This window comes from Triturus cristatus, chromosome 4_2, assembly GCF_964204655.1.
Source record: "Triturus cristatus chromosome 4_2, aTriCri1.1, whole genome shotgun sequence".
Lineage (NCBI taxonomy): Eukaryota > Metazoa > Chordata > Amphibia > Caudata > Salamandridae > Triturus > Triturus cristatus.
Genome location: NC_140586.1, coordinates 380656095 through 380671713, shown reverse-complemented (window position 1 = coordinate 380671713; position 15619 = coordinate 380656095). Strand labels below are relative to the sequence as shown.

The 15619-nt window shown below is 47.4% G+C and overlaps 1 protein-coding gene across 2 annotated transcripts in view; it reads right to left on the bottom strand.

Annotated features, from left to right (window-relative positions):
* ASPM (assembly factor for spindle microtubules) overlaps window positions 1-15619 on the bottom strand; it is a 393967-nt gene that overhangs the window by 235537 nt on the left and 142811 nt on the right. For both annotated transcript variants that reach the window (XM_085601843.1, XM_085601844.1), the window contains exon 18: window positions 1102-1296. In XM_085601843.1, the coding sequence (XP_085457969.1) occupies window positions 1102-1296 (195 nt within the window). The remainder of the gene's footprint in view (window positions 1-1101; window positions 1297-15619) is intronic.

Sequence of the window (15619 nt, the reverse complement as noted above, 5' to 3'; positions counted from 1 at the left end):
GACCCTTATTATGACTGGATGGATGCCTTGTGTATCTCACTTCCCTCCTCTAATGTGGAGGGTTTTCCTCATTCTCATGTGTGCTCACCCATGAAACATTTCTTCTTTACTCTCATTTTTGATAGTCTGAGTTATAACCTTTTGCTGCTGACATTTAGTAACTATTTCATTTATTTGTCTTTTTTCATTTCAGTTTCAGCTTTGCAGCACTCACCTTTATTCTGCTGTCTCTGTAGATACGGCCTGTTCCTGCTCTTTTGAACACTCTCTCAACCTTTCCTAGCCTTTCTCTCTCCTGCTCGCTTTCCTCGGATTGTTCAACATTGACCACTGCTGCTGCTCGACATCACACTCTCTAGTGCCTCTTCCCAGCTTTCTTGCCCTTCCCCATTTGCCCATCTACTGCTCAGCGCTGGCCATCGCTATAGTCTTTGCAAATGCTGGATGCTTATACAATTATGCCAGCACTGGCAAAGCCATTAGCGGTGATGAATAATCTTAAAAGTGTATTTGCTATATCTTCAAGACGGCTGCCATGTTGTGTGACTACATAACATACCAGCATTTTAAAAGTAAAGGAAATTACATATTTACATTTTCAGGATGGTTCTGGAGTTGTGTGATGCAAAGGGGCTTGACACAACGTGGCGAGCATCTTGGAAATATAAAAACATTTTCTATACTTTCAAGATGGCTGGCACATTGCCTCACATCACATGGAGGACACCTTAATGTACATGATAAACATGTTTAACATGACAGGTGGTCGCTACTGGCATCGCCAATACAGGCACAGTTTTAAAAGCATCAGTAAAGCCAACCTCAGTGTCCAAACAGCTTTGGCAAAGCGAGACAGAGTGCTCTGCCAAGGCTTGTTTGTCAAACAAGTGAAACACATGGAGTAACAGACAACTGCCTGATGGCAAAGACAAATCAAACTATATTTTCACTGAAAAGAGTCAATCCACATGTAGATCAGGTTTACACTAAGATTGTGTATTTTCATGGTGAGAAGTATGGACATTGAATAAAATGTTTTCACGATATAATAGCATGAGAACGCCACATCTGCATTTTCAATATTGTGTCATCAAAAACTACCTGAATCACATTAGCTGCATTACACTGAATAATTTTCAGCTTTTCCAGTTTCAATTCACGAGCTCGTTTCTGTGCCAGGAACCGCTTCCAGTTTTTCTGAAGGACGAGAACTGCAGAAACCATTGCCTTGAATCGGCGTCTAATCAGAAATCCAATTACCAATGCTTGAATTTTGCGAGCTGCTTGGTTTTTCTTCTACAGAAACAAAATAAATGTGTAATGAATGTTAAAGTAAACATGCAAGTCGGTCTGTAAACAATTATCAAGACTTATTTCCTCACCTAGTGGCAAAAGTTGTAAAGATTTGTTATGAATATAAATATGTTTTGTTTTCAGTAACATCTAAAAAGGCAAAGGATACAGAAGGATCGGCTGGGTTCAACCTCCTACCATTTACAACAAGCATTTACAATGCAATGGTCTCGGCATTGGTAAAGTTAGAGCTATTGGCATTGCTCATGACATTATTTTTGTTTATGTTTTTATTTTTAAAACATTTAGAGAAACGGCATTGTTATTTACAATGTCAATAGCTTATTCGCTCTCATATAAAACATTTGCAATGTAGGATATTTTGCCATTAATGTTTGAACTGCTGTTGTGGAAAAAGGGAGAAGTGCTGATGACAGAAACTCCATGACTCAGAGACAATTGGCTTGTGCTTCCACATTGTATCGTATTTTGAGCATTCTGTGATTAGAAACATATCCCACTTTGTGAGTATATTTTAATGTCAATAACTCATTATAACCTTAAATAATCATGTGTATCCATTGGTTGATTAAACTGGCCAGTGAAATGTCAAACAAATACAAACAATTGGGATGTTTGCGCATTCCGGCCACACCTCTTGCTCCGCCCACTGATCCGATCCTTGGGTTATTCCCGCCCTCTGATTCTCCGCCTACAGTTCCCCTACTTTTTCCCCCCCACTTCGACCATTGGGTTAAGTTAACACCTTGACATCTAAGCCACGTCCTATAAGCACAAGCAAAGAAGGCTGCCTGAGATACCAAAAATGGAGTGTAGTTGCTGCTACTAAATATGCACCCTATTTTGCGTATTTCTGTTTCACTGGCTGCCTGAGTTGTGAAGGAAGCCACACAAAATGTTTTGCCTGGTCGGTGTGCACATGTGGCTGTGGTGTGAGAGACAAACCTGTTTTCTGCACTCGTCTAGACAAAGTCTGCATGAAACACGAAGCATGACCAAAGGAGTCTGTCCCAGGTTTGAAATCACCCCACCACCACCCCCTCCTAGAAGCGCATCTGGCCCTTTTCCCATTTACAATGCAATGGTCTCGGCAATATTATAGGTAGAGCTATTGGTATTCCTCATTATTTTTTTATCATTTTTGTATCCCTAAATAAATGGCATTGTCATTTCTATTGGCATTAGCTTTTTTTTGCATATGTGATACCTATTGCATTAGCAGAGAGAGAGTGAGGTAGGGAGATAGAGAGAGTGAGGTATTGAAATAGAGAGTGAGGTAGTGAGAGAGAGTGAGGTAGATAGAGAGTGAGGTAGTGAGATAGAGAGTGAGGTAGATAGAGAGTGAGGTAGTGAGATAGAGAGAGTGAGGTAGTGAGGGAGAGGGATGTTGTGAGGTAGTGATATATAAGCATAGAGTGATGTTGTGATGTAGTGAGATAGAGAGAGAGGTAGTGAAAGAGAGAGTGAAAGTGAGTTAGTGAGATAGAAAGAGTGAGGTAGTGAGATAGAGAGTGATTGAGGTAGTGAGTGAGAGAGAGTGAAGTTGTGAGGTTGTGAGCTTCTAATTCTGAACTCTGCATTTTATTAATTTTCGGTCAATGCATATACGCTGTTCTCTTAAACCTACTCTGCAAATTTCTTTGAAACCTCGCTGGTTTAAGGTCGTTCTGTGTAACACAATGTACAATCTTCTCACAAAGCCGCTTGTGAAAACATCTCACTCTCTCCCAGTGCCAGCTTCTCACTACCAACTAATGACAGCTCCTCACACCAATCACCAGTGTTAGCTTTTCACATTGTTAATTAATGACAGCTGCTTGCACTGTACACCAGGGACAGCGTTTCATTCTACCAACCAATGCAGACGCACTATAAAACCAACGACTGTTAGTTCCCACAGTGCCCATCAGTGCTGGTTCCTCACACTACTCACTTGTGCTAGCTTCTCACACCGCACACCAGCCCCAGACACTCACTGTCCACAGGTACCTTTTCCTTAAGCTGTCAATGGCAGCTTCTTACACTGCTCACCAGTGCCACTCTCACTGCCCACCGGTGACTTCTCACACTCTCGAACAGTAGCAGCTTCTCGCACTGTGCACCATAGGGCCCCTCATGCAAAGCCATTGTCAGCTTTTCGCACTGCGCACCAATACTGGCCTCTCAGTAAGTAAGGATTTTTTACAGATTTGTCTGAAACAAAACCCAACATTAACAATTTAATTGATGACGAGGATGGGGAAAGTATGGGTAAGCAATGCAGCAATTAAACACATGGCCACAGTGTGTGGGGTGGGGGTGGTGAAGTAATGTGAGAGGGAGAATCAAGTGTGTAAGTCTTGGTTGACGTCAAAGTGCGTTTACAGATTTCTTGGTGTGTTCTTTAGTAACCTTGTTACGGTTTTAATTAATTAACCAAACAATTAACGTTGATTGATTGAATACAATTAAAAAGGAAAAAACAAAGGTGAAACCTTTGCCAAAGAGAACAGTTTGACCTCTAATGACCCCTCCAAGTGATGCGCAGACATTCAATCCCAAAACTGCGCCCCCACCTTAAAAACACAGAGCATCGTGGAGGGAGGCTGTAAGACATGTAGCCGAGGCCCCGCCTTAAAAACACAGAGCATCGTGGAGGGAGGCTGTAAGACATGTAGCCGGAGTGCTGGCTGTACGGTCGGTGTAATCTGCGTACATGAGAGATAGCTCTGCTGTTTAAAGAGCGAACGCGCTGCACCAACACACCTCTCCCATTGTGCCACCAAGACCCGTGCCGTCAGGTTGCAGGCTACTCGGCTGTTAGAAGTGAGAGCTCATAAGATACCTACTGTAAGGGGTAGCTCTGCTGTCTGGCAGAGGAGAGGGCAACTGTTTTGAATAGTGCGGTGAGTGGTGGGAAGCGAAGGCGGATTATCCTCAGAGTTGAGGACTCCCGGGCTGAGCAGTAGACACATACAAAGGCGGGAGCGTGAAGGTGCCCCGACCCCCGGCTTTACTGCAAAGGCGCGTTTTCCGGTCTGTGTTTCCGGAAGTGGCGACGACGGTTAGAAATACAGATTAGAATCGCTTGTGTTTCTCTGTTTCCCGTGACCCGGAAGTAGAAAAGAGAAATACACGATCGCTGTTTTTAGGGATAATAACGCTATTTAGTTGGTAAACAAGCAGTAATAAAGTGTGTACTGTTCATGGTAGATACATTAAATGTTTACTGTCGTGGTTTTATTTTTGCCCACAATCCAATTACTTAGTAATACCACCCGCTTAATTTTAATTTTTACGTTACCTATCTGCAGGCAAAGTGAAGTTATGCCGCACCCGTGGATCAAATTATTAATCTGGATTGGCAAACGCGTGCGGCAAGAAAATGTAATCTGTAAACATTAGTATCCTTTTGATATTCTAACACTTAATTATGCAGCCTGTATACGTTTCTCCCCACCCCCCCTCTCCCCATCGTACGCACATAAGCATGACTCAGCAGCAAACGTGTTACCAAGCCGACGAATGAACGTGACTGTATGCAAGGGGGAGAGGACGCCATTAACCCCGCCGCCTTTCTCCGAGGCGAAGCAGAAATGCCTCGGAGAAAGGCAGCGTCGTTTTCGGATTCGGGGGCGTGTTTTGCTGTTATCTCCTCTTGCCATTGGCTGGAGGAGATAATTAGACTTTCTGCAAAAAACACGCCCCCCGATCCGAAAAGGACGGGGCCTGATCGGAGTGACGGGACCTCTTCTCCAATGGCTGGCCAGCATTGAAGAGGCCAGCCAATGGAGAACAGGGGAGAAGAGGGGCGGGTTCAAGCCCCTCTTCTCCAAGTCATTAAATCTCGGATCGAGACTGCGCAAGCGCAGCCTGCGAGCCGAGACCTAAAAACTGACCAAATTAAGCGCCTCACCCACCTCCCAAAAAAGTATTAGGAGACGACATGTTGCTGTATTAGGCAATGGACTGCACCAGGAAATACTTAGGGCGTTTTAGCCAATGAAAAATATACATACAGCTACTCTGCAAAGTTAAGAATGTCAAAAACCATTGCCTAAGTTAGTCCTTATCCTCTAGATACTGGCAATGATGCAGCGATTAAGTCAACTCTCTGTAGGAATTGATTTATCCAGGCATGCAGGCATACGACTGAACAGTTCCCCAAATGCACCATTTCTTCACCTTTCATGCATCTTAAAGGCGAGAGTACCCTTTTCCTCAATGTCCTCTAAAAATGGACTGACAGGACCTTTATCAAATGACCTTGATGCTTTTGAAGACAGATGCTTTGTTTTTATACAGGGACTTTTCCAATGTCATTTAGTAGAGAACTGCTAGCATGGGACTGTTGAGGAGTCTCATGCTCCCATTAGTACTATTGTGTTGGGGAAAACAGAGAGGGAGAAGGCGTTAGGTAAGTCAGTCTCTGTCTGGGCCAATATGATTTCAGAGTATGGGGGTAGGGGGTCGACTGGAAGTGCAATCTGTAGTGGAGACCAAACCCGAGAAGATCAGTGACCACTTTTGCGTGACCCATCACACTGTCCCGACACGCTCATAACCTCTACAAATCCATTGTTAACCCAGTAAGAGGGGTGGAAAAAACCTTTCTTGCAAGTTAGTGATGCCAATTCTGACCCACTGCTGAAACAAGTGCATTAAGGTTCCTCTTACTTTTAATATTTAATGTGTACAACCAGGTTTAAATTAAAAACATAGACTTGCAAATGTACATGTCACATCTATTAATATAATGCTATCTATCTCTATACTTAGCTCGGTTTGCCATTGTACCTCAACATTAGTTAACAACCACAACCTCTGGGCGGATACTGCTTTGGGACAGACTCAAAAGGGTAGGTAGATGCAGTTGGAAGAATGGATTAGAAACCCTTGTACTAATCTAAGATGCTTACTGGAGAAATAGCAAGAGGCAGGACTCTAGACAAAACCACCAAGATGGGATTGAAGTCAATACTGGATAATGAACAAACCAAACAGATAAAAATAATTGGTGTTGGACATGGCCCTTCTTAGGTGGATTTCCCTAAACTTTGTATTTTGTTCTCCTAGTTTTTGCCAACTCTCTTTTCCTGACTGGAGGACTCTGGGCACTTTTCCAATGCACTGCAGCGGGAAAGTGCACAACATCCTCCTGCAAGTCAAGATAGGGTGCTCACTCGATTGGGTTAGGTGCCGTACCATTGAATGCCCCGTAAAAAGGTACACCACATGCCCAGGGCGGGTGCGACCCTGGCTAATACGGTGATGCTACACTGATTGTGCCGCCCAACTGAATAATCTGTCAGAAATGTCTCGTACTCAGTTTGGCCGGTCTCACTCAGTAGCCAACCCTTAGGGGACCACCAAACCAGGGTAGGTGGGTGGCCGGGCAGGTACATCTGCATGTGCAGTGTCCAGGTAGGGATAAACTCCCATGTGGGTTCTCCCGACCTAGTGGGTCAGCTCGCTCTATGGGACATTACCTGGGTGTGGCCGATTCTCTGGTTAAGGTAGGAGGGCCTGGAGCACTTCCCCACTGTAAGTACAGTGTGAAATTGCATGCACCCTTACGACGCACGTTAGGTAGTGTTGCTCACCTGAGATTACAAAAACGTTGGCCATGACCACCGGTGGGGACACACTCGCCCCTACTGTGTTTTAAGAACTGGGTCCAGCCTGCCAGTGCAGTCTGCGGGGTGCCCTATCACAAATGTTTTCTGTGAATGCATGCCCCGCCTACCATTGCAGGCTGGTGTGCGCATTCACGCCAATGGTGATCCCAAATACTGGTCCGATCTGCCATTGCAGGCTTCGGTGCAATTTGCACCAAGCGGGTCTCAATTTGTGTCCAGCCTGCCTTTGCAGGCTGATTCGCACAATTGCATGCTTACTCAGACTGGTCTGTTTAAGTCACTAGCCATCCTAAGAGGACCTTTCACTTCCACCGAGTACCCCAATGGCATGTCCTAAGGGGTGAAGCGAGTGGTAGGTGAAAGGCATGGCAGGTACACATGTATTCCCTGCCTAGGTAGTTAGGAATAACCATTCGTGTTTTCACTACCTATGAGGTTGGCTCCTCTCATAAGCGAACATGAGGAAATAGTTGATATAACACTTTAGGCTGCAAAAGTAGATTGCAATGGAACAGCCTTGTGATGTTTCAGATAATTGGTTTCACAGCAACAACAACTTGCCAATGGTCAAGGTGGCTTTCTCGTGATTCACGTAGAAATGACACTACTAGAAACTGGGCTTCTACGTTATAAACTCTTGATTCCTTGGTGATTGGCTCCAGTCCACACTGGAGGTTGGGCAAGCACATCAGGGCATTCCCCAGCGACCGCTATCAAACAATGGCCATTCAATTGAAACAACAGACGTCTGTCATTTGCTGGCCCGGCTGCAGAGAAAGTAGGAGGAGGCTTTGACACTTGGCATCTGGAGCCAGATCGTGACCCACTAAATATTAAGATATGCATTTCATGGCCTCAAGGGCTGGTCAAGTTTGCCCTCTGTTCTCTCGGAAGTCTCAGGGACATCAAACATCTCCTAAGAGGGACCCACACCATCCACCTGTGACAACTGAAGCGCAGTGCCCTCTCAAGTACCCGCATCATCTGCTGGATACCAGCTGGTAGCGCAGCGTGGGTGTTGAGCTAAGAAGTGTGCCTGTAGACCGGATCGCCTGGTGCGGTGCCTGAAGTTTGGTCCGCATCAAAGGCATGTGGCCCCTGCATCGTGGCGACCCTGGCACGCATAGGCGTTTAGTTGGAGGTGAGCGAATTCACTGGTTGCGAAGCCCAGTGAGTCCCACTTCGTCGATCGTGCCACATCTCTCTTGAATGACACACCAACTTCATGCTCATTGTGTGCAGTATCCGATGCACAGGTTACGACTCTCGGATGTGGGGGCCGTAAATGTAGTAGTCCTTCATTCTAAACGGTGAGCGTGAGTGTTTGTCTGTCCCCAGAATGGTCTGGTGCGATGTGCACAGGACATCGTGCCTCATTTCCAGGGAAGTATGGAATTTGCAACCCTTCGATTGTGTGAGTACCTGCAGCTGTCTCGTATGGCCAAAATGGACGTACACATTTTCAAGGAGGTAAGGATTTTGCAACTCTTCGCTTGTGTGACCAGAAGTGTCTGATGAAACCTGTATCACTACACAGCCAAGGTTGTGCCCGGAGTGCCTTGGTGGGACACTGATCAATGTGTAGCTGACAGGGTGCATCCTCCATTCCAGAGGACCCCCTACTTCACTCTCCGTTCATCTTCATCTTCTGTTCCTTTACTTGCCTCTCGGCGTGGCAGACTAACTGCCCTCTCCTCACCGGCCTTCCCTGCCGACCCCGTTTTACCAGGTAGCATTGCTGGCTCTGGCCTGGGTGTTGAGAGTGAGTGATGGGGCTGGATGAACATCTCCAAGAACTATTGAAAGCAGGTCAAGTGACTGTTGGACCCCCCCTGTGCTTTGTGGAAATGAGCTGGTACCGGAAGGCCTTAGAGACCCCTTGGGTGTGACCTTCTATTGTTCTCGGGCCGTGTCTGCTCCGCATCCTGCGGGTTCACTTCTAGTGGCTGCCAAACCCCTTTCGCCGACTGCCTCCTAACTGACGTTGTTACCTACCCCTACCTGCTTCCTGGGACCCTGACTACGAGTGACTACAGCTGCATGCAGCCTAGTGCTGTGGGAAAGACGTGGGTGTCTCCAGTCCATGGGTGTAGTATAGTCGCATGAGTTGGAGGATAGTGGGAGCATTGGGGCCACGGGGTCTGCAGAGTGCAACTAAGTGCCCTCCTGAGTATCAGTTACACCACACTAGGGTGCTGTGTGCGTATGCGTGCGAGTGCTTCCGTACGGACTTGTCTAATATCTGTGGCACCGTGTAGTGGTGCGGAGTGAGTGTGTTGTGTGGGAGTGACAGTGGGGAACTGACCGTGATTCACAACACTGGATGGCGGTTTTCCCAATATGTTGATTTCTTGTCAGAAAAGCCTTCAGTTTGACATTGGCTTTTGTGAGAAAGTGCCATCTTTCTTGCATGGTATGCCCCCACTTTTTGCTAAATTGCTGAATGTACTTTGATTGAGTGTACCCTGGGTTCCTGCCAATCAGGTGCCCAGGGCCTATGTTTCTTCCTTAAACCACACAAACTCCAAATTGGCAAACCCTAGCCACATGTCAGCCCCTAGTAAATGGTACCCTAGGTACCCAGGGCCTTGTGGCCAGGGAAGGCCTCTAAGGGCTGCAGCACTCATTGTGCCACCCTCAGAGGCCCTGTACCCTTACACACACACACACTGCCCTTGCAGGCTGAGTGTCTGGGTGCAGGACAAAACAAAGAGTCGACATGGCACATATCACTGTGTACCATGCCCATCACCTACACTGCCAAGGCAGATGTCAGCCACCCCTCTAGCTGGGTGCATTACGCCTATGGTGTAGGCACAGGTGCAGGAGCCCTGTGCCCCTACAGTACCCAGGTCCATTCCTGGGCGCTGTAAGTGCAGTGCTGTCATTTAAGAGTACATGGTGCTGAGAGCTCGTCAAACACGAGCTCCACAGCACCATAATGGCAACACTGAAGCCTGGGAAGTTTGGTATCAAACTTCTCAGCACATTGAACCCACACTGATGCCAGTATGGGATTTAATGTACTAAGCACCCCAGAGGGCATCTTAGAGATGCCCCCTTACAGCTAACTTACAATCCACGTCTGCTCTGAGGCTGCCCAGGCTGCCAAACAGCAGACACGTTGCTGGACCCCTGGGTGGGAGAGCTCCTGCTCTCCCAGGCCTGCAACAATGCACATCCTGGGTGAGGTGAGAAATCTCCTCCCCCAGGACGAGCAAAGGGAAGCTTCAAAGGCATGCCGCCATTTGGAGTTTCCCCAGGCCACTGCAACCCCCCACTCTGGCGGGAAGCTTGGCCGGAAACCCCATACAAGAACAGGGGATGTGCCAGCCTGCCCACCCCACCCCTCAGGTGGGGGAGGCGAGGTGAAGCACATCTCCGGGCTCTCGCCATCTTGAAGATGGGAGGCCCTACCCTATCAGGATTAGGCTACTGCCCCCCTCCCACAGGAGAGAGGCAGGATAGGGGGTGTACCCACCCCAGGACAAGGACCCATTGGTCCCTGGCCTTCACCTACCTGTAACGCCCCTAAATCTAGTATTTAGGGGCACCCTGAACCTTCCTTCCTCAAATTCCAGATAGAAAACTACAAGAAGAGCAAGAAGAACAAGGACCTGCCATGCAGCTGCTAAAAAGAGAAGAAGACACCAACTGCTTTGGCCCCAGCCCTACCGGCCTGTCAACTCTCGAACCTGCACCAGCGCGGCATCTCTCGTGGCCAGCAACCTCACCAACCCCGGAGGACCTGGCTACCTTTTGGCTCTAAGCCCCTGGGACTCCCACGAGTAGAGGCTCTACTCAAGAAACCTATTTTTAATCCCTGGCACCAGCCCGGGACCGCGGACCCAACACACTCTGCACCAGCCAAGCCTGGCCAGTGCCGGAGTGGACTAAGACCCTGAGGACGACCCCACGGCGACTGTGACCCCGAGTCCGGCACCCAAGGACCCCCCTCGACATTCCGGAAGAAGCCTGCAGCCTCAGAACAGAGTGCCACCCCAACCGCGATCAACAAGAGGGTAAGATTTCCGACATCAAAAGGCACCCCTGCACCCGGCGCCCTGCGGCCCCCTGTGCCCAATCCCGGGGTACCCACCTAACCTACAACTACCCAACTTACCTCTCGAAGTGGTGGTGGCACCTGAAGCATCCTCGTCCCCGAGCTTGCAGCCTTTTTCCAAACCGGAACATTCCCATTGATTTCCATTGAGCGCCCGACGGCTCAAAAGCACCCTGCACCCAGCCGCCCGAGTGGCCCTGGCAGTGCACTCTCTACACTAACTTACTTCCCCACTTGCCCTGAGTAAGTGACCAGGAGCCCAGCTCCCACAGCCGCGTGGCTTGCCAGACAGCAGCCACCAACCAAGGCCCCCCTATCCCTCATAGGATAACATTGGGCCTAACTCTCTCTGCACCCGGCCGTCCTGAAACCGCTGAGGGTGAACCAACTGTACCTACCTGACACTGGGGGACCCCTGAGTCTATGCCCGGAATTTCAACTCTGCCAGTCGAGTACTTACCCTTAAATCGCTAACTTCATTTTCCTCATAGGGTAACATTGACTGGCTTTTTCTTCAAAAATCTTCTAAGTGTGAACTTTTCAAAACTGCAAATATTCACCAAAAATCAGCCAAGTGACAAAAACGAATTTACTCACCTGCTCCTAGGTGAGCTCCCAGTGCTGGATCTTGGTGCCCAGCCCTGACTCTGAAAAGTGTCCACAACTATACTTACCTCTAACCCATTTTTCTCCCATAGGAAACCATTGTCTGCTTTTCTGTGAAATTTCTTCTAAGTGTCTATTTTTGCAAATTTGAAGTATTCTTTTAAAATCGTACCATTTCTGCAAACGAAATTACTTACCTGTTTTTGATAAGGACCCCAGTCCTGGGTCTAGGTACCCAGTCCTGGATTACTGAAGTAACGATAAAGTACTCTACCTGCAATTTGAATTTCTTGCCATAGAGATCCATTGAATGTTTTCTTTGAAATATTTTCTAAGTGCTAACTTTTGAAATAGCTAAATATTATTGAAAAATCATTACAGTTATTAAGTCGACTTTCATCACTTGATTCTGAATACTGACCCAAGGCTGGATCTAGGAGCCAGACCTGGAATTCCAAAAGTAATCTGAAAAGTAATTTATTACAAATAACCTGAATTTACCATTGAGCTCAATGCATTGTTATGTTTAGGAAATAGGATTGTTTATTGCAACCAACTGTGACTGTTTACACAAATTTATTGCTTAAGACAAAAGTATTTATATTCAACCTCTCATTCTGAGAAAGTATATTTTTACCCCCTTTGTGGTTCTAAAAATAAAACAAGCATATATTTTATATATATAAACCATTGGCCTAGAGTTCAGTTATTGAGTGTGTGAAATCATTTGCTGACTGAGTGTGTACAATAAATGCTTTACACTGTCCTCTGGTACTGCCTTACTGCTCGACCAAGCTACCACTTTTGAGAGTAAGGTCATACCTAACTTTGACCTCTATCAGCCTCTGGGGGACTGGGGACTCTGTACACCCTGTACCTATTAGGGAACAGTATATACAGAGCCACTTTCTCACAGCTTTCCCTGCGCGGCCTCAGCCCGCGGTGCTGCTACACAGTGGTAGAAATTTGTGTATGCACATATTTCTGATATCATTGTGACCTCGAACTGTATGGTATTAAAGTATAAGAATTGTGAGGTTGGGCCTGGGGTGGATGGCGTGTTCCACCGCATAAGGGTGCGGGGATGTAAGAAACTGGTTCTATATATACTGCACCAAAGTGAGGTACAGTGTGTATAGAGTCCAAGGGTCTCCAGAGGTTTGGCAGAGGTTAAAGTTAGATAGAACCTTACTCTCTAAAGTGGTAGCTTGGTCGAGCAGTAAGGCAGTATCAGAGGACAGTGTAAAGCATTTGATCTACACACTCAGTCAGCAAATAAATCCACACACTCAAGAACTGAACTCTAGGCCAATTGTTTGGTATTAACAAATATACTGTTTTATTTCTAGAACCAAGCAAGCCTGGTACAGGTAAGCATAAAAATACTTTTCAGTATTAAATTACTTGTATGAACACAGTTCAAAACTGCAGTGTAACTTGTTCTGGTTACAGTTTTAAGTAAGCAGTTTACAACACATTGCAGGTATAGTACATTCAATTGAATGGGCTTTGTGAGAAGTTGGCCTGGTATATGCTGGTAACTAGTTAAAGTGGCCATCTTGCACCAGTACAATTCGACTCTTATGGTAGATAGGTTTAAGACAACCTTTTTAAGAAAGCTATCCTAGTGGTAGCTGTGGAGAGCAGCCTTCAGGCTAAGTCTTTAGAGGAATGTAAAACAGCTTGTTTTACCTTATAATCTCTTGAATTACCAAATGAAAAGACACCACACAGGTATATATATATAAAATATATATGTATTTATTACTAACACACTCTACAAATCTCTTTATGAGATTAGAAGTCGGGAACATATGCACAAGCGTACCAGACCATATACTAAAAAAGAGACTTGGAAATAACGACTTGAGAAGGGACAAGGCCTAGGGCCTTCAGAAGCGCTGAGGCCTCACTAATCCACCCAAGGCAGGTAAGTAAAGGACCCACGGGAGACGCATGCAGTGTGAGAACACAGCCGCGAATCCCAATTGACTTCAATGGAGCAAGTCGCGGTTGGAATTTTAAGGTTTTAGGATACTTCGGGAGAGTCTACAAGCAAGTCACTTACAGGGTAAGTAGTTCTAGAGCCAACACACACAGGAGCACCGTAGTGCTGGAGTTACCTCACCCAGGGAAGCCAGGTGCATAGGTGTCTTTTGGTGTCGGGTCGCGGCGTCGTTTTCAATGGAGCCAAAGAAGACTTGCTGCTTGTGAAGACTGGAGAAGTGTCCGGTGGAATCCAAGGCTGGATTCAGAAGAAGGAAGACCTGAAAGCAGAGGAGACAGTGTTCAAAGTCACTTGGCAGTGACCCGGGGCAAGGAAGATGGATGCCCAGTCGTCGGGTGATTTCAGGTGATCACGGGTGTCTTGACTCTTCAGCCACGAGGTCCAGGAGGCGTCGACGACAGCCGGGAGCTGGATTCAGCATGTCCCACGAAGTCTGCAGCTTACTGCGGTGTCGGTGACCAGATTGGAGCTAACAAGCCTTGGTAACAGCAAGTCTCGTGGAAAGTGTAAAAAGTCAGCGGCGCAGACCAGCAAGGTCTGTGGGGCTCACCCAACGAGAGTAAGTCAGGGCGGGCCTGGAGCAACCAGGGGAGCCCTTTGAAACTGTAGAAAAGTCTTCGGGGGACCCACGAGCCAGCCGGCAAGGGATCGCGAAGACGCCTCGGGAGGATTCACTCACCAGGAGCCCACGGTCACTGACGAGGTAGGCCTCTGATCTTCGGAGGAAATCCTGCTGGAGGCTTGGACCACACGTGGTCCAATGCACAAGTTCGTAGAACGTCATGAAGGGGTTGCACTCGAAAATAGTGCCCGGTACCCAGGTATTGCAGTTCCTCGTCACTCGTGGGGCCCACTTGCCTCAGCGTCGCTGGGTACTCACGATGACCTTGGAGAAGTCAGGAAATCCACTTCCGGGGCTGCAGGGACTTCAGACTCCGGCAGGAGCGGGAAAGTTTGCGACCGTTGATTCAAAGTTTTGGTGCCTGCCTTGCAGGGGAGTCACTCCTTGATTCCAAGGGAGATTCTTCAGTCTTCCAGACGTAGTGGAAAGTCGAAGGTCCAGGATTCTTCTTCAGAGCGTCGTCCAGGGATATCTAGTTTGCAATGGCAAGGGTTCCCTAACTTATACTACAAGGAAGGGAGGGACTAGCTCTATTACCCCCTCCTATAGGAGGGTCAGGGGAGTGGGTGGCTACACCCACTGAGGGTCAGGGGAGTGGGTGGCTACACCCACTTCCCTTTGTCCAGTTTCATGCCAGAGCAGGGGCAGATAGCCCGTGAACCGGTTTGAGCTGGCATATGCACAGAGGAACCTACTGCTCCCCCAGTGCAGGACTTCAAAGCACTCTAGGAGTAAACCCACCCAGCCCAATACACTAAAGCCTGTCTGGGAGGTGGTTACACCTCACTGTGACAGGATGCCTAACTTACCTGCTAAGTTAATTTCCTCCCATAGGATAACATTGGTGATTCTATGTGAAAACGTTTCAATGGGAGGAAATTCACTTAGTAGGTAAGTTAGGTTATCGATACTTTTTCTTATTCAGTGCTGGATCCTAGATTCAGCACTGGGACATTTTCTGAAAACAGTTGAGAAAATGCGTTTTGGTTATTTGGCTGATTTTTAGGTCTCGGCTAGCGTAGGCTGCGCAGACATGCGCAGTCTCGCTGGCGAGATATTATGTTTTTGAGTAGCTTTCACTAGCGGGGTTTAAGCCCCGCCACTCTTTTCCATTGGCTGGCGTCACCGTTTATGCTAAACGGTGGCCAGCCATTGTTAAAGGGATTCCAGTGACGTACACTTTTCTCTTCTAGAGCCGTCCCAGTTGGACTGGCTCACTTGACTTACTGTCGTCGCAAAAGGTTTCTTATTTTTATGGGTCCATGTGTTTCAAACACATGGCCCCATAAAGACAAGAGATCACCGCCGGGAGCTTCATCTGCTGTAAGCTCCTACGTCACCGCAAGCCGCGCTGGGATTGGCCCAGGGTCGCAGGTTGCCTAGCAGGC